Source organism: Muntiacus reevesi, chromosome 2, assembly GCF_963930625.1.
Source record: "Muntiacus reevesi chromosome 2, mMunRee1.1, whole genome shotgun sequence".
NCBI lineage: Eukaryota > Metazoa > Chordata > Mammalia > Artiodactyla > Cervidae > Muntiacus > Muntiacus reevesi.
This window is the reverse complement of record NC_089250.1, coordinates 266,649,391-266,668,596: the sequence shown is the minus strand read 5'-3', so window position 1 is coordinate 266,668,596 and position 19,206 is coordinate 266,649,391. Positions and strand designations below refer to the sequence as shown.

The window sequence follows — 19,206 nt, the reverse complement described above, 5'->3', positions numbered from 1 at the left end:
AACGGGGAGGAGGGACGGGAGGGGCAGAGAAGGGGGGGGCGGGCGGGACGAGGCGCCCCCCCATCCCCAAACCGGGCGCCCGGCCTCTGACGCCCCCTGGTGGGGACAGGCAGGGTGCCTTTGCGAAATGGGTGCGCGCGCGGGTTTCCCGTCCTGCATTCAAACTCCACCCCCGTCTCCCTTCCTGACATGGGAACAGCAATAATAAAACAGTAACACCACCAACAATAAGAATTTTAAGTAATCATAATAATTTTTTCAACGGAAACGAGTGCATGACACAACCCTCCATGGTTCTTTCACTCAAAGCAGAAGCCAAAGCCCCCAGTGTGGCCCAGAAGACCCTGAAAGATCTGCAGGGTCCCTGTGTCCTCTCCTCTCCCTCGATCACTCAGCTCCGGCCACACTGGCCTCTCCACTGTTCCTCAGACAACCCTCTAACTTCAGGGCCCTTTGCATTTGCTGTTCCTCCACCTGGAAAATCCCACCCGGCCACTCCCATCCTCACTCCCTCCCTCCCCTCCTTCCGGCCTCCACCCAAATGTCACCTCCTCCGAGAAGCCCTCCCTGATCTCCCTGTTTAATGCAATACCCACCATCCATCCATTCTGGCTGCTTTATTCTTCTCCACAGCCTTTATCACCATAGTTTACATTTCTCTGCTTCAGGGAGGGTCTCCCTCACGAGAACATGAATCCTGTGAGAGCAAGGATTTCAGACTGTCATCAAGAGGAATCTTCAATGTTCTCACACTGCTTTTGGAATTTCCAGTGATTGCTTACTCATCACTGATTAGACCCACTGCGAGCTAGCTTTCTAATCGTGCACTGGTACACCAGACCCTATTACCATGTCACAGCCTTGTCGATATTAAAAAATACTGATAACTGTATTTCAGTATAATTGGTTCCCTTGTGATCCTGAGGGTTTCATTTTGTGCATTAAACATAATATTCTAGGAAGGGGTCAGTGGAGTGAAAAAGCTCCACACTGATGTATTCTGCTCCATTAAATACCCTTTGAGCCCTTAACAACCGGGGTGGCGGCTGCATCTTGCTGCCTGCTGACCTCCGAATCAGGGAGTCTCTGACATATGTCCCCAGTGTCATCCAATTTCCTTGATGCCCTTGCAGTCTCTGGAGTCCCCACTGCAAAGCTCAAGCTCAGATGTTCTTTTTTCCGCCTCCCCCCCAATCTGTCAAAACTGAAAGGAGAAACTGACATATTCTACGACATGAATGAAGACGTTAGGTTGAGTGAAATAAGCCACTCACAAAAGAACAAATATTGTGATTCAACTCATACAAGATGCTTAGGGTAGTCTGATTTACAGAGACAGAAGGTGGAATGGTGGTCGTCTGGGAGCTGGGTGGAGGTGGAGTGGGGACAGGAGTCATGGTTTCATGGGCACAGAGTTTCGATTCTGCAAGATGAAATGAGTTCCTGACTTCCAGGCTAACTACCAGCCTAGTGGTCCAATGGCTAAGACTCTGAGATCCCATTGCAGGCAGTCCAAGTTCAGTCCCTGGTCAGAAAACTATGAACTCACATGTTGCAACTAAACAAACAAAATCCTTCATGTTGCAACTAAGATTCAGCACAGCCAAATTAAAAAAAAAAAAAAAAATCGATGAAATGAGTTCGGAGGATTGATGGTTGCACAATGTAAATGTCTTAATGCTGATGTGATTACAGGGGTAAATTTTACGTTATGGGTATTTTTTCACAATTAAAAAAAAAATGGAGAAAGCAGCCAGTGAGCTTGGTAGTTCTGTGATTCACTTTGGACACTGGTCAGTCTTGGGTTCCAGTCGTGCTCCATTTCCAGGTGATTTGGGCCCCAAGATAGTCTGGCCTCTTTTTCCAGATGACTCAGCTGTAGAAAGTGGCTTCCCAGGTGGCACAGGGGTAAAGAATTCACCTGCCAATACAGGACATGCAAGGTACTTGGTTTCAATCCCCGGGTCAAGAAGATCCCCTGGAGGAAGAAAAGGCAACCCACTCCAGTATTCTGGCCTGGGAAGTCCCGAGGACAGAGGACCCTGGGGGAGCCACAGGGTCACAAAGGGTTGGACATGACTGAACAACTGAACACAGACACGTCTCCAGATGCCCACTCTGCTGCATCTAGCATCTAAGAGCAAGTATGCCAAAGACTAACTGTAGAGGCTGAGGTCAGCTTTGGTCTCATACCCCGGGGAGTGGGGAGGGGTCTGTCTCTGGTTTCTGCACAGCAGACTGGCCAAGGCCTTGTTGCTGTATACACCCCTCCCCCCAGGCTGGGTGTGCACAGGGGAAGATTGCAAGCTCCCAGCCAGACCGCCTGGCTTGCAGCCCAGTCTGCTACTTAACTACATCCCCCGGGGCCTCAGTTTCCTCATCTGCAAGTTGGGGTTATTAATTCCTACACAGGAGCTTCTGTGAGCATCAAATAAGATATCCCATGTGAAGGGGCTGGGAGCAATGCCCAAGGTAAGTGTTCTGGAAACGTCAGTTATCATGTTCCTCTGCCCGAGCTGCATTCAGCTAGCCTTCCAATGTTAACCGGTGGAAATGACCGGCAAACTTCTTTCCACGGCCACGTGAGGTCTTCCAGGAGTGGGGATTCAAGGATGTTGTGAACCGCTCTTCTCCTTTAGTGCTTTATTACATACGCGGGGGAAGTAGGTCTAGAGCTAGGAAGCGGGGATGGTCTCTCTCCTGGAGATCCCAGATATATGCTCTTCCCCTCCCAAACACCCCCAGGAGCCTGCCGACGAACGGGGTGGGTCACCCTCGGCCCGCTCGCTGACTGTGGCCGTTGCCTCCTCGCCCTGTAGGTTGCGCACATGGCCGCCAGAGGGCGCCTGGGAAAACGAAGTCCGCTCACAGCTCAGAACCTGCCGACGGCTCCTTCCTCATTCTTAGAGTCAAAGCGAAGTTTTCAGCGTGGAGCTATAGGATCCTACGGGAGTGCCCCCCTTTGTTCCCACTGACCTCACCTATTGTCTGCACCCCGCTCTCCCCCAGGTTCCAGTCGCAGACCCATTTGGTGGTTTTACATTCCATCCATGCTCCTGCCTCAGGGCCTTTGCACTGGCTGTTCTCGCTGCTTTGGGTGCTCTCTTCCCGTGGTCCCCTCTCTTTCATGCAGTTCTCTGTTCAGATGTCACCTCCTCAAAGAAGTCTTCCCTTCCCACTTGATCCTGAGGGCCTTCATGTGCGGTTGGGCAGGTTGTTCACCTCACAAAGCTTGATTGAAGGGGGCTGGAATCCGGGTCATGTGCTGCTCTCCAAATTCCCAGAGAAAGAGGGTGCTGTTTTCTAGTTCACACAAAAGGGTTGTAGCGACGAGTAGCTGCTGTGTCCAATTGAGTTGCGTCTCCCCAAGAGATATGCCAGTGTCCTAACCCCAAGTGAATTACCTGTGAATTTGTAATCTTCTTTGGAAATAGGGTCTTTGCAGATGTAATCAAGTTAAGACCAGCATATACTGGAGTAGCGTAGGCTCGAATCCAACATGGCTGGTTTCCTCATAAGAGAAGTCACACTGATGCAGAGGGGAAATGACCCAGAAGGAGAGAATGGAGGGATGTAGCTACAACCCAAAGAAGACCCGGGATGACCAGAGATTGGAAATGTAAGGAAGGACCCTCCCCTTGCCTCTAGGGGAACTGTGGCCCTGACCACCCTTTTTTGATTTGGAACTTCTAGCCTCTGGAACGGAGAGAATAAATTTCGTTTAAGCCACCCACCCAAATGGGTGTTTTTTCTTTTTCTTTTTTTCATATAAAGTGATTTTATCTATTTATTGGCTGCACCACGTGGCATGCGGGACCTTAGTTCCGCCATCAGGGATGGAACCCACGCCCCCTGCCTTGGCAGGGTGGAGTTTTAACCACTGGACCATGAGGAAGTCCCTGGAGGTGCTTTTTTTTTGTATCCAGGGGAAGCTAACATATCCTGCTTGATTCCCCACATATCTCTGATACTGTACACAATCCTCACTTATTAGTAGGTACCCTGCTTGTGAATTCATCTACTTGTTGAAACTTTTGTCTGTTGCCAAAACCCCGTGGTACTTTCACGGACATGGGCAGAGTGGCGAAAATGTTGAGTCACCCAGCAGGCACGTTTCCGACTGAGCGCTGCTCCTACTTGACACGAAGCATCATTTTGTGGATGTATTCGCATTTTGGTGCTTTTGTAGATTTCACTTTTAAATGGCCCCGGGGTTCTTGAGTTCTTAAGCCCAAGAAGGCTTGGATGTGCCTCACAGAGAAAGCCCATGTTACAGAAGCTTCATTCAGGCAGGAGTTAATGCTGCTGGCTGTGCGATCAGTGTTAATGAATCAACACTATATATTAAGTGAAGGGTCTTTAAACAGAAAACACACATAAAACAAAGTGATGTGTTGAGGGTTTGACTAAAAGGTGATCAGAGGCTGGCCAGAAGCTAGCCTTGTATTTTTCCCAGGAGGGATGGTTGCATATTGACAAATTCCGTGCTCCGGAGACCACAGAACCCCACCAGGAATGATATGAAAATACCTGGCTGATTGAGTTTTCACTGCCTGCCACCTCCACTAAGAAGTCAGGCCTCCCAGAATAGGCATTTCCGTCATATTCAGCTGCACCCTTGTGCCTACAACAGGACCTGGCCCCCAGCAGGGGCTCACAAATGAATGGGTAGTAAGTCCCCACAATCCCCCTCTCCACCCACCTGTAGCCCCAACCCGCAGACTCCAAACAAGGTCCCGAAAATCCCAAAGCAATGCGGGCGGGGGGGCGTCAGTACAGTTTTAAAAAAAGGATCGCTTTTTAATTTACAAGAGTTCTAAATGTACAGAATTCTCCTTTTAAAAAAATCGTTATACACAATAAATACAGTACAAAAAAATTTATCTTACAGTACTAGTTTTGTCTCCAAGATTTCAAAATCTGGCGCGGGTGGCTGGCGGCAGGAAGAACAGAGTGGGGAAGACTGGCTGGGGAAAGGGGTGGAAGATCCCGGTTTTGTTTGGGAGGTGCTCAGATTTCAGTCGAGGGACTGGAGGCTTTGAAATCTTTCTCACTCGAGCACATACAGAGGGACATAGGACACGGAGCGGGACACACACACGGACGCGACACGGGTGCCCGCGGGCACGCGCTGCCAGGTGGGGGTCCCGGGAGGCAGGCTCATGCCGCCCTTTCCCTGCGTTTCCTGTCTCGGCCTGTAGAGGGCGTTGGAGAGACGCGGACCCTGCCAGCGACGGGCGCAGGGACCAATTGAAGCCACGCGGGCAAACTGGGCACCTGGATGCGCGTGAGCGGTGGGGACCGCCAGGGAGCCCTCCTCCCTGGCCAATGCGCACGTGTCCCCCCCGGCCGAGGGGCGGAGCGTGGCAGGAAATGGGAAGAAATAGGAGATGACACACCAGGATTACCCCCCCGCTTTGGCAGGGGGGATCTTGTACATTACAGCCCCCCTCCCCGAAATCCACGACCCCCACCCAACCACCCGGCTGAAGCAGGAGGTGGGGGGGGGACGAGGCCTTTGTGACTCAAATAACTTAGGCAAGAAAAACTCAAGGGGTCCCCGGCTCGTGTCCCCCGGGAGGCTGAGGTCAGACGCCCGGCTGCCCCCCTCCCCCCTCCCCGCTGCGTCCCTGCGGAGCGAGGGGACGAGGAAGGGAAGTCCAGCCCGGTGTTATCTGTTCAACGTCCTGGTGCCGAGGCCACCGTTGTGACTGGAGGGCGGGTAGGCCTCCGGCCTGTGCAGGGGCGTCGGGGAGGTGGGCGTGACGGCCGCCGGGGCGGCGTGGGGGTACGGGGGTGCGGGCGTCCGGCCGGGGGCCTGTTGGAGGTTCAAGATGCTGTCGATGGCGCTCTGCAGGTGTTCCGTGAGCGTGTCGTCCTGCGGGCTGTCGCTGGAGAAGCTGGCCTGGTCCACGTCGGGCGACTCAGACTTGCGCCGCTTGGCGGGGGGCAGCGGGGGCGCCTCCCAGCCGGGCTCCCGGCTGCCGCTACCCTGCCCGGTGCCCACCGCAGGCTCGGCCGGCCCGGCCTTCAGCATCCGCTGGTACAGCTCGTCCTCCACCGCCGCCAGCTCGCGGATGAGCCCGCTGGTGGCCTCGTCCACTTTGGTGGGCAGCGGGGCTGGGCTGCCGCCCCGGGTTCTGCCCACGGCCGCTGCTGCCGCCGCCCCCTCGGTCGCCCCGACACCCGGGGCCTCCACGTTCTCGCGGTAGGTCTTGCGGAGGGGCAGGCGGGGGCAGTGCGGAGCCGGTGGCTGTGGCTTGCGGTCAGTGGTGGCCGGTGGCGGTGGCGGGTGGTCCACTGTACCGTTCATCTGGCCAGGGGCCGGGGGTGGCGGCGGGGGACGGGGCGGGGGCTCGGCTGCCTTGAGGGAGGCGGGGGGCGGCGGCGGCGTTTGGTGCACCGGGTCCAAGGCCGTGTTGTGGACGACCTTGCTGAGCCCGGCTTCCTGTTTGATCTTGAGCTTGAGCCCGATGCGGCTCCGGGCCTCATAGGTCTTGATGGGCGGCCGGTTGCGGGAGGGCATGGGGCCGTCCTCGTCGGCGTCCAGGGAGGAGGCGGCGGAGGACGAGGAGGAGGAAGACAGGGAGGACGAGGAGGCCCGGGCCCAGGTCACCGAGGGTGAGCCGCCCGCGCCGCCGTGCCGGATCACCAGCTTCGTGGGCAGGTGCAGAGGGGGCTGGGCTGGGGCCCCGGACGCCGAGGACGGGGACGGGCCGTGGCCGGGCAGCCGGTGTCCCTCGGAAGAAGCGGCGACGGGGAGGCCAAGAGAGCGGGAGGAAGACACGTACTCATCTGTAGGAGAAGGGGGCCAAGAAAACCCTGGGGCTTAGCCAAGGCAGGAGGCCCCTGCAGAGCTGAGAGGAGCTGGTGTCCACAGAGTGTTGACCATCTGCCGGGCCCGGGGGTAAACCCTTCACTCACGAGGACACCGCTAGGCAAGACCCTTTCCCCAAGTCCCAAGTCCCCCTAATGTGCCAGCAGCCCTCGGCACCGGATGGAGGATACCACCTTAACTTCTGCAACCCACCAACTTCTGCCGACTTCACCTCAGTCCTGGCTCTGCTTTCCCGCTTTTCTGTGCCCCTGCGGGTAGCAGGATGTTCCCTCCCTGCAGGGCCAGGATTGAGGGGGCGAAATGGACACGCGGAGCAGGAAGCGGAGGTCCACGCTCAGGGCTTTCGGACTAGGCAGGAAGGCGGGGCTCGGGCGCCGCCCAGTGGCGGAGTGAGGGAACGCGCCGCACCCGGAGGAGGCGGCGGGGACCCGGCTCCCTGCGCTCTCATTACCTGGCTTCTCCTTGGCCAGCTGCTTGTCCAAGGCCAGCGTGGTCTTTTCCTCTTGAATGAACATTCGGTCGATCATTACCATCTCCGCGGAGGGGCTCACCCTCTGGGGGCAGGGAGGGGGAGAGGCGATTAGATGAGCCAGTGAAGAAGGGGGAGGGGGACGCGATGGCTGGGGATGGATGGGAAGAGATTCCAAACTGTCCTTCTTGTGATCTGATCCACCCTCCCTCCCTCCTCCTTGCGGCGGGGAGGGGGAGGTGGGGGGGGGGCGTGGGGGGTGAGGGTCCCCTGAGGAGAAGGGTGACGGGCCACCCTACCCGGGATTCCTCCAGCAGCAGGAGGCGGTATTTATTGAGCATGGCCTGGGTACGTTTCAGCAGCTGCGTGGAGACCGTCTCAAACTCCTCGTCCACTGCGGAGGAAGAGGTTCAGGGACCCAGATGTTGGGGAGGGCCCGGCAGTCAAGGGCGCCTGCACCCCGTTTGGCCCTCACCACCCGCGTCCACACCCCGGGGAGGCCTCACCTTTGTGGTAGTCGTTGGGGGAGGGGAGGGCACCCTGGTAGACGTGGTAGGGCAGGAGGCGGTGCAGGGCATCCTCGAAGGAAGGGAAGGCCGTCTTGTAGTCAGGGTGTAGGACAGAGCCCTGATGTTTGTGCAAATGCTCCAGGAAGCTGAGGGGTCAGGGGTGGGGGGGTGGGGGGAGGACCACACACAGACACAGAACTCGTGGTGAGGCCAGGAGACAGCAGAACCGGACCCTGAGCCCCCAGGCCACAAGGCAGACGATGAGGAAAGGAACACTGCAGAAGTATGTGCGAACGTGTGTCTGGTCGGCCTCACTGCATCTCTGGGGACAACCCATAGCAGGAAGTGCTATCATTATGCCCATTTTACAGATGAGGAAACAGGCCTGCAAAGATGAAGTCACTGATCCAAAGCAGCTAGAGGCAGTGCTGGGAGTTAGATGCCAGAGCTTGGGACTCAGCTTCCATGCAATACCATCTCCTGCCACTTGGGGTCAGCATGTCCCTGCTCTACCTGGAACCCAGCAGCAGGCTTGGGGAGGCTGGCAGGGAGATTGGGCCCTTGGGTGGTGGGTTGATAAGATCTGCTTTCTCACTGGGCAGTAGACTATCGCTTACTATGTACGGCTGTCTCTCCCACCAGACATGCCTGCTTGTCTGTACCCAGTGCTGAAGGCAAGCAGCCCTCACACACTGTGGATGCGGAACCTGGTTTGTCCAGCCTTTGCAGAGTCCAGCCTAGGACTGGGCACCCGATGAGGGTCTGACCAACCCTCTCAGTGGACCGAGGGCAGGAGAGAGGGACAGAACGCGAGCATCCAACACTTACTGCCCATCCGCCCCAACAGCTATCCGTCCAGCCACGCATCTGCCTGAGCAGCGTCCACCCATCCATTCACCCTGGCCCCCATGTATCCCTCCATCCACCTGAACAAGCCCCCCCCCCCATGCCCGGACAGGAGGCACTGCCTGCCAGCCTGGTCCAAGGCGCTCAGGGCACAGCGATGACCAAGCCACACCAAACAGCCATCCCCGCTTGAAGCCAGCAGCCTAGCTGCCCCACGAATCCTCCTAACACAGCCACGCGGAATCCTCGTCCATTCACCCTAAAATCACTACTAGCCCACCCCCCTCCCTAGAAGGGGAGGCAGAGGGGTCAATGGCACCTCCTGAAGCCACAGCGGGGGATGGCGCTGGGAGGGGAGGCACTCACCAGGCTTCTTTGCTGGGCTGAAGCGCGGGTGGTTTCTTCAGTCCACCCAACTTGCTCTCATACTGCAGGGGAGAGAAGCCAGTGGGGGGGGGGGGGGGGTTGTGACGGAGGAGCCTTCCCTTGGCACCTGAGCCTCCCTACCCCCCAGCCTGGGAACAAAGATGGGAGGGGCTGATTTCACCCGAGATGGGGTCCGGGTCCTAGTGTAGGATTCCCCACCTAGCATACTCAACCTGTGGGGAAGACTGGCTGGATCCAAGGGAGGGACACGGCGAGGAGTGACAGGCAGCCTCAAGCTCCGGGCGTCCTCCGCCTGGGTCACCTCCTCCAGCCCCTCTTCTCGGGTCTGAGTCTCTCAGCTTCCACCTGGTACCTCCCTCCCTGCCCATCAAAAGGCCCGCAAATCCCCCCTCATTGTCCAGCAACTGATGGGCATGGCCTCTTTCCTCCCATCTCTGCCTAAATCTCTACCTTGACTTCCCTTGTCCTGCCTGGTCTTCCCCTTCAGGCTCTCTCAAATCTTGTCTTCGCCTCAGTCTCTTCTACCCTCCCTGCCTATGCCCCTCTGGCCTGGGTACCACCATCCTAGCTCTCCTCCTGACCACATCCCCCCCCCCCCCCCACCTTCTCTTTTTTCTCTGGCTGCACTGCAAGGCATGTGGGATCTTAGTTCCCCGACCAGGGATTGAACCCGTGCCCTCTGCACTGGACTGCAAGGCAGTCCCTCCGCCATCTCTGACTTAGTGTCTCACTGGCCACCCTGCCCTGTCCTTCCTTTTAGGGTCTCCCCCCTCCGCCTGTCCTGAGCCAACACAGTCTCCTCTCCTTCTATAGCCTCCATCTCTCACCTGCTTACGCCCCCAGTGACCGCCTGGGGTCTCTCTCAGGCCATCTCTCCCATCCTCATTCTGCTGTTACGGTGTTTGGGGATGGAAGCCAACTGTCTTGGTTTCCCGCGTGCCCCGGCCTGGACTGTCCTGGTGTCCCACCCCCCACCTGGCTCTGGCTCTGCCCATCTCTACCTCCCTGCCTGCCAGCCGGCCTCCCCTACCCCTCCGGCCCCATCCCAGTTCCCCAGCGATCTGGCCTGGGCCCTAGCCTGCCATGCTGGGTGCCCCTTACCTGCAGCCCAGAGGACTTCCCTGGCCCGGAAGAGGCGGCCTTGGCCACGGTCAGGGTTGGAAGGTTGCTGGCAAAGGCTTTGTTCTCGGCAGGAAGCAGAGGAGGCAGGCCTGGGGTGGGGGTGCAGGCAGACAGGGCTCAGGGGTCACAGGCACAAAGGCCCCCCGAGACCCTGCATCCCACACTGCTCTGGTTCTCGGGCCTCGGCGGCCATGGCGGCCCCAGAGTGAGCGCCCCTGGAGGGGGTCTGCGGAGTACAGCCTGCCCGCTCCACTGTCCCTGTTCCTGGAGATCTGGGTGACCCTTGGGCTCCGGTGCCCACAGTTCTGGCCCACCCGTCCTCCCTGTTACTCCCACCCACCCACTTCAGGCCCCCATGGCTCTGTTGCGGGCTCCCTCTCCCTCACCTGCGGTGGCCATGGGCGCCGGGGCGGGGGGATGGCTGGGGGTGGTGGGGGTCCCGGACGGAGCCTGCCCACTGACCAGCACGGAGGCAGTGGGGCTGGCGAGGGGTCCCAGGCTGGTGGAGGACTGTGGGGCGGCGGGGGCCCCCACGGCCTTGCTCTGGAGAATGATCCCGGACGGCACCTGAGAGGGGGACAGGTGGTTTGGAGGGAGCACAAACGCTAGGAGCAGGGGCAGCCAGGAACCAGGATAAGGGGGTGAAGAGAAAGCCAGAAAGCCGGAGGGAATGGGGGGATGCGGCATGGGCAGTGGGCCGGCCCCTGCCTCCAATTACCTGGTGAAATCTCTCGAGAAGAGCCTTCGGCTGGGGTAGCGCCGGGAAGGGGGTGGTCACCATCTGGAAGGTCCGAGGAGGCGGTGGGGGGGGCGCTGCGGGCTCGGGGACCAGGTGGAGGGTCGGAGGGGGCGTGGGGGACTTGTGGGGCCCCTGGCTGGGCGGGTACTGCAGCTGGAAGTCGGGCGGCGTGGGGGCTGGCAGCCGGGAGGACGTCTCGGAGGAGGAGGCGGAGGAGGCGGCCCCGACAGTGGAGGTGGAGGCCGGAGGGAGGTGGGGGGCGGGGGCCAGTGGCCCCTCCAGGGGCTGGGACGGGGGTCGCAGGGGCGGCTGGGGCGGGCCCGGGGCGGTGGGGGCCGGGGTGCTTGCAGGGGGGGCACCGCCCAGCTGGTTCTGGATGACAAAGATGCCAGGCAGGGTGGGAGGGGCCTGGGGCGGAGGACAAGGGTGCAGGGCGGGCTCTGAGGGGGGACGGGACAAGCTCTGCGGCTGGGAGGGGGGGCGGGAGTGCGGGCGGGACGGGGGTCGGGACGGGGGCCGGGCCGGGTGAGGGGACGGCAGGTGGGGGCTGTCCCCCAGGGGGGCCTGGTGAGGTAGTGACGGGGAGGAGGAGGGGCCGGGGCCCTTCAGCTGAGCCGCTGCGGGGATCTGGGCAGGGGAGGCAGGGAGAGGGGAGGGGGCGGGGGTCAGAACCAACCTTGGCTCCCCTGGCCCCAAGATGCTGGGGACCCCGGCCGCTCCCGCCTGGAAACCCCACCCCCCTTCTTGGCCACCCCTTGTCTTGATGCCCCCGCCATCCTTCTCGCCGCTCCACCTCCGACCCACCTTGCACCTGCCCCCCACCCCCTACCTGTCCACCTACCTCATTCCCTCAACCTATCCCTTCTCGACCCACCAACTGTCCCCCCCGACCCCGACCCCGTACCTCTGCCTCTGATCTCACCCCTCCCTCCCCAAACCCCCACTTCCCCCCAGAGGAAGGCGAGCTCTGCAGGCTTTGGGGGCAGCAGCGGAGGAAGCAGTGGCGGCGGGAGCACCACACCAGCTGCCCTGCGGCGGGTAGGCAGGGGGGGCCGGGGAGCAGAGCAGAGCAGCAGGGGCGGGGGGCGGGGGGCGGGTGCCGGGGGGGCCCCACCATCCAGCTGACCCAGGAAAACAGACACCAGCAGGGAGACCGCGGCCGCTGCCAACTGGGGGTGGGGGTGGGGGCTGATGGTTGAGGAGGGCACGCTGGGGACAGGGGAGCCGGGGATGAGGATGGAAACCAAGGGTCAAGGCCAGGGTCGGGTCCCCCTGGATGCCAGCACATGAGTTTCGAGTCCCCTTCTAAGTGTCCACGGCCTGTGCCTGTGGGGTCGTGGCTGCAAGCCTACCTGGGGGCCATGGGAGCCTGCAGGTACGGGCGTGAGTGTGTGCGTGCGTGTTGTGTGTGTGTATCCGGCTTGCATATGCAATCTAAGCACTAGTCTGTAACACGTACACAGTGACCTCACCTAAAACACACCTCAGTCAGGGCGCCTTGGTCCTGTGCACCCTTCTCCCCCTAAAGGTCGCCTCTGCAAGAACCTCAAACCTCAGCAGCTGCTATTGAAACACGGGCAACAGCTGGGCACCCAACACTGAACTGGCACCTCTCCTCTCGGTCACAGAATCCGCACCCCCCCGCCCCAGGACAGCGCCCACTGACCCAGTGCATTTGGCTGGCAACGTGTACCCACTGGTGGGCTCTCTCCATGGTCCTGAGAGCTGTGATCGTATCTGACCCACTTCACAGATGAGACATTGAAGGCAGGGAACCAAAATGACCGGTCCAAATGATACAAACGAACTTACAACAGAGAAAGAGACCCACAGACTTAAAAACCTAACCTACTGTTTCCTGGGGGTGGGGGGCAGGGGGAAGGGGATAGTTAGGGAGTTTGGGGAGGTCATGTACACACTGCTGTATTCAAAATAGATCATCAACAAGGGCCTACTCTAGAGCACAGGGAAGTCTGCTCAATGCTATGATGCAGCCTGGGTGGGAAGGGAGTTTGGGGGAGAATGGATGCAGGTACACGTATGGCTGCTCACCTGAAACTATCACTAAATTGTTAATCGGCTATACTCCAGTACAAAATAAGTTTAAAGTTTGGAAATAAATAAATAGATATTAAATGAAACAAACAAAACAGAAGAGCCTCAAGTGGACCTGGTAATCTCGCCTGCAGGAATTCGTGATCAGGAACATTCAGGTTCTTGCTCACAGGGCTGGCCACCGTGGGACTATTTACAACAGAGAAAACCAGAGAAGAAAGCTGGGGGGAGCCGCAGGCGAGGAGCTGACAGTGAGAACCAAGGGAGCTGTCCCGCTTGGCACTCCTAAGCACAGGCTTCCGAGGCAACACAGATCAGATGCTGAGTGAAAGAAGGACAGCGATCCACGGCACGATTGCTAGACGGCTGGCTGCACTGCATTACGGACGGTGGATTTGATAACAGTATTGCCGCAATGCTAGATGCACTGGATTTGATGACTCTGCAGTGGTTGAGTGAGAGGATGTTATTGTCAAAGACAGAAATAATCAGATCAAAATACGAAGGGGGTGCAGAAGCAACTGACTCTCAGATGACTCAGGAAAAGAATAAGAGACACATGTTGAGAGGGCCATGGCTAAAGCGAATGTGGCCAAATATTTACAGTGGTTAGATCAGGGGTGGCCCCCAGCGATCCCCGCCTCCCTGTTTTCAGGCTCCAATCAGGGGTGGCCCCCAGCAATCCCCGCCTCCCTGTTTTCAGGCTCCAATCAGGGGTGGCCCCCAGCAATCCCCGCCTCCCTGTTTTCAGGCTCCTCCCACACTGTACCAGGGTTGCTCTCCGCAGCCATAGGAACTCAGCGGAAATGATCACGTGTCACTTCCAAGGTTAGGCTCTAAAAAAGACTGGCTTCTCTCCCGGGCAGCTCCCTTGCTCTCTTTCTAGTCGATTACGTGCTCAGGTTAAGCCGACTGTGGATCATGTTGTGAGCTGCCCTTCGGGGAGGCCTCAGTTTCTCTCTACGGAGGTCCGCTCTCCTGCCAGCAGCCCTACCAATGCACCATCTTTGTTGTTGTTATTCTGGCTGCGCACTGCGGCATGCAGAATCTTAGTTCCCTGACCAGGGATCGAACCCTCACACCCTGCGGCAGAATCACGGAGCCTTAACCACTGGGCCACCAGGCAAGTCCCGTGAGTGCAGCATCTTGGAAACAGGCTGTCCAGCCTGGCCAAGCCTTCAGATGACTCAGCCCTGGCTGATATCTTAACTATAATCTCCCAAAAGATCACAAACCAGAACCTCCCAGTTAATCTGCTTCCAGATTCCTGATCCTTAGAAATCAGGTGAGGTAAGTTAATGGTTGTTGTTTCAAGCTGCTCAGCTTTGGAAGAAGGATAATCTGTTACACAGCAACAGATAATGAAAACATCTGGTTAGAGTAAAGAATTCACATAGGTATTATTCCCACATTCTAGTTTTACAACTTTGCTATATATTTGAAATGAATTAAAAATGAAAAGCTTAAAAATAACAAAAAAATTGAAAAATATTAAAAAAAAAACTCGCATCCTCAATAATCATACAGGGACAAATACTCACACATTCCCCCCAAACCAAGTCCCTGGACAGCAAGGAGATCAAACTGATCAATTCTAAAGGAAATCAGCCCTGAATATTCATTGGAAGGACTGATCTTGAAGCTGAAGCTCCAATACTTATTAGGTCACCTGATGCGAAGAACCCCATTCATTAGAAAAGACCCTGATGCTGGGAAGGATTGAAGGCAGGAGAAGGGGACGACAGAGGATGAGATGGTGGATGGCATCACCGAATGGATGGACATGTGTTTGAGCAAGCTCTGGGAGATGGTGAAGGACAAGGAAGTCTGGTGTGCTGCAGTCCATGGGGTTGCAAAGAGTCAGACACGAGTTAGTGATTGAACAACATACCCGAGACAAAGCTCATCTCTCCTATAAAAAGAGCCTCTGGAAATCACTAAGAGTAACAAGCAGTAAGAAAAACGGGGGCAAAGGATATGATCAGACACAGTGTAGAAAAAGAAACACAAAAGGCTTAAATATGTCAAGAGATGCTCAACCTCCCTTGTAATAGATGCAGATCAAAGGTGCCCTGTGGAGCCAAGTTCAGGCGCACATTACAAATAAGTCATATGTCTCATAAAGACACTCGCATGTTGCTCGTGGGAGTCTAAACTGGCACCATTTGCTACAGCCTCAGAGGAATGCAATTCAGCAGCAGCTGTGCAAATTCTAAGTACACCTATGCTTTAATCCAGCAGACAGGCTTCTGGGAAGTGACCAGAGAGATACATGTACATGAGATGACGGATGTTTACTGCAAGCTCTGTGTGAAGGACCAAAGCCTAGACGTGGTCTAAGGGCATCAGGACAGCATGTCCGAGGATGAAAGCTCGTCCAGCCCCATCTACACAGAGGAATGCTTCTCCACTGTAACAAGGGACCAAGGAAACGCCCCACGGGCTGCCCAAGCACATGGATCATGTGCTACCACTGGGTAGAGAGAAATGTTAACATACACTTGCACAAGGCTGTATATGCACGGAGCTGGAAGAAAATACAAAAAGTAAGTGCTGAGGCTACCGGGAGGGGTTGGGAATGCAGGCATGGGGTGGGATACTTCCCCCCATACGTTAAAAATCCTTTGTGGAACTTCCCTGGTTGTCCAGTGCTTAAGACTCTGGGCTTCCACTGCAGGGGCGCAGGTTCAATCCCTGGTCAAGGAACTAAGATCCCGCACACCACAGACAAAAAGAAAAAAGATTAAAAAAAAAAAAAAGCTTTTTCATGATTGAACCATGTGAGTATACTACCCAATGTCAAAAGGGACCAATGTTTGAAATGGATGGGAAGAAGACAAGCAAGGCTAAAAGGAGACTTCATACCAAAAATGTTGCCAGCAGCTTCTGCACGCTGGTATTTCGGGTGATTTGTTTTTCTTCTTGGTTCTTTTCTGTATTTTTAAAATCCTCTAGAGAAGCATGAAATTATTTTTATAATTACATTTTTTTTTTTTTAAAGCTCCCATATGAGTGGACTGTTTACTGAGAGATTCCAACTGCCCATGGGGAGATGGGAAGATGTTCAAATCAAGCAGAATTTAAGAGAAGCACAGGAGTTGGGGGGCATTTTCCCACATGGAGGGCAGTGAGTGGGTCGCTGATCTGGGGTTGAGGAAGCTGACGGAGGCCTTTACGGGCACGAACCTAATGAAGGAGCAGCTGGATTGGTCCATAACATACTTGGGCAGTGCGTACTGTCAGCCCTTCATACCCACAGGGGCTCACCCCATCAGATACCAAAATCCAAGGATGCTCAAGTCCTTCATACCAATGGTGCAGTATTTGCATGTAACCTACACACAACCTTTTGCATATTTTAAATCACCTCTAGATTATCTATGATACCTAATAAATGGTGCTAGTGGTAAAGAACCCACCTGCCCATGCCGGAAACATAAGAGACGCGCAATTAGTCCCTGGGTTGGGAAGATCCCCTGGAGGAGGGCATGGCAACCCACTCTAGTATTCTTGCCTGGAGAATCCCATGGAGAGAGGAGCCTGGTGGGCTACAGTCCATGGAATCGCAAAGAGTCAGACACGACTGACGTGGCTTAGCACACATGCACAATGTCAATGCTGTGGAAGTAGTTTTCTGTACACAGCATATTCGAATGGTGCTTTGTGGAACTTTCTGGAATATTTTTCCCCGAATATTTTCCATCTACTGGTGGTTGAATCCAAGGGAGCGGAATCAGCAGATTTGGAGGGCCAACTGGATACCCTCCGATCCAGCAATTCTATTTCTAGACATTTAACCTATGGGAATTCTCACGCACATGCAAAGCCCGCTATGAGAATATATGAGGGAGTGTTCGTTAGCGATTCTGTGGGACTGGATACCTTAAGTGTTCACCAGTAGGGGACTGAATAAGTGAAGCCTTGCACATCTATGTAATAAAATAAAGATCTCAAAAGGTTTGGCAGACCAAGGCCCAGAAGCCAAATGTGGCCTGCTGCCCCGCTTGGCTGACCATTTTGGATGGCCCACAAGCTCAGGATAGTTTTTACGCTTTTAAATGGTTGAAAAGAAATCAGAAGAAGAATATTCTTTGACTCGGGACACTGATAGGAGATTGACATTTCAGTGTGCATAAGTAAGGCTTTATGGGAGCCCACCAAGGCTCATTCATTTATCTAGAGCCATTTCTAGGCTATAGTGACAGTCCTGCAAAGCCTAAAACGTTTACTATTGGCCCTTGGTAGAAAATTCGCGGGGCTTCTCTCTCACGTTCCAGGACTTTCGACATGTCCGGCCCTGTTGAAGCACTTTATATACACCAATTCATTTATTCCTCACAACAGCCATTGTCCGCATACCCATTTGACAGGTCAGGAAGTTGAGGCCCAGGGAAGTCAAGGGGCTTGGGGGAGGTACCATCTTGGTACTGCTGGTCACCCGAGCAGCGAGTCCAGATAAGCACCCGCAGGGTGTCCGACACTGAAGTGGTAGATCACATACATGCCGGGACCCCGCTCTCAACCCCAGCGCTCGGAAGAAGGGCTCCTACCAGCCCCGAGTTCCAGCTGAGGATGGAAGGCTCGGAGAGGGGACTGCCCTTGCCCCACGGACCCAGGCCCACATCTGACCGCCCTAGAAACAGCACTTTCAACCGAGTCTCTCACAGCCCAGGTGGCCCCTGGCCCCTGCCTTTCCTCCTTGTGTAGAGATGACCTGAGGAAATCTTGGCCCCATGTCCCTCTGGACTGACCCGCACTCGACTCCACAAACACAACAGCTAAAACAATCATTTGTTGTTGTTGAGTCGCTAAGCCACGTCCAACTCTTCTGTGATCCCCATGGACTGACGCCTGCCAGGTTCCTCTCTGTCCATGGGATTTCCCAAACAAGAATACTGGAGTTGGTTGCCATTTCCTTCTTCAGAGGCTCTTCCTGACCTAGGGATCGAACTTGCTTCTCCTGCACTGGCAGGCAGGTTCTTTACCACTGAGCCACCTAGGAAGTCCCCAAGTAATACAAACAATAGCAAATATTTTTGGACTGCTTAATCTGTGCAAAGCGCGTATCAACTCGGTTACTCGTCCTAGTAGACGTATAAAGAAACTACCATCCCCATTTTCCAGATGAGGAAACTGAGGTTCAGCAGTTACAGGGACCTGGCCAGGATTAGCTCAAGGCCTGGCACATACTTCGTGCTCTTTTCCCTAAACAACAGTTGATGGAATGAAGAAGCTGGTTGCTTCCAGTCACACGGTGAGTAGCAGAGCCTGAGCGTGAAATCATGGCTGTTGAAGGCCAAAGTCCAGCTGATTTCTGCCTGCCTGGACCTCGCTCATCTTATTTCCTCCTCTTTCTGCCTATCCTTATCTACCTACCCATGGATCCCTTTTGAATGAGTGCAACATCTATCCCTCCAGAATAAAAGGGGCCCATCCTAACCTCTCATATGCTGATGTGCTAATGACTCGTATGAGACAATGTCTATTTCTCTAATATGTAAAGAGTTTCTACAGACCAACAAGAAAATGACTAGCAACCCAAATTTGAAAATGGCCAAGGGTATGAACACATAATTCCACAGAAAACACAAATAACTCTAAAACTCTAAATCTATAAAAACCTCCCCAGCCTCATTTACAGTAAAAGAAATACAAATTAAAACAGAACAAGATACTGTTTTGCACCTATCCAAGTGGCCAAGTTCAATATCACTTAAGAGTGGGGGCAAACAACCACAGATCACATACTGATCAACCACAGATAATCCATTAAACCAATTTATACTCTGCAGGGAGCAATTTGGCAATATCTGTCACAATTATAAATGCATATGCTCTTAGACCTAGCAATGCCCTTTTAGAATTTATCCTACAAAGAGACATATGTACAGAGTTGTACTTTGCAGCCTTGCTCATCTGACAGCTAAAGACCAAAAGTGACCTAAATTCCCAACAACAATATCTGGTTACATAAATAGCACCCACACATGATGGAATACTATGCAATCATGTAAAAGAATGGAGTAGTCTCCAGGATGAACTTCTAAATGATAAAAGGTGCAGAATGCATGTAGAGTGTTGCTTTCATTTTCGTAAAAATGGAAGGAAAAGAACCCCGCTGTCTTTTCGTTTGTCTCTTCGTGGGAAAGGAGTGGAAGAAATCCCCTTGGGGAGGGAAAGCCAGGCTTGGATCTAGACTTCTTGGTGTCTTCCTCAAAATGTGAGCTACTTATCCAGACAG

At 55.1% G+C, this 19,206-nt stretch overlaps 1 protein-coding gene across 3 annotated transcripts in view; it reads right to left on the bottom strand.

Annotated features, from left to right (window-relative positions):
- Positions 1–4,774: 4,774 nt before the first annotated feature.
- The window catches only part of BICRA (BRD4 interacting chromatin remodeling complex associated protein), a 74,169-nt gene continuing 59,737 nt past the window's right edge, over positions 4,775–19,206 (bottom strand). For all 3 annotated transcript variants that reach the window (XM_065926403.1, XM_065926402.1, XM_065926404.1), the window contains exons 8-15: positions 10,890–11,537; positions 10,558–10,738; positions 10,151–10,260; positions 9,029–9,090; positions 7,814–7,962; positions 7,607–7,701; positions 7,290–7,392; positions 4,775–6,795 (exon numbers count right to left, since the gene is read on the bottom strand). In XM_065926403.1, the coding sequence (XP_065782475.1) occupies positions 5,672–6,795; positions 7,290–7,392; positions 7,607–7,701; positions 7,814–7,962; positions 9,029–9,090; positions 10,151–10,260; positions 10,558–10,738; positions 10,890–11,537 (2,472 nt within the window). In that variant the 3' untranslated portion in view covers positions 4,775–5,671. The remainder of the gene's footprint in view (positions 6,796–7,289; positions 7,393–7,606; positions 7,702–7,813; positions 7,963–9,028; positions 9,091–10,150; positions 10,261–10,557; positions 10,739–10,889; positions 11,538–19,206) is intronic.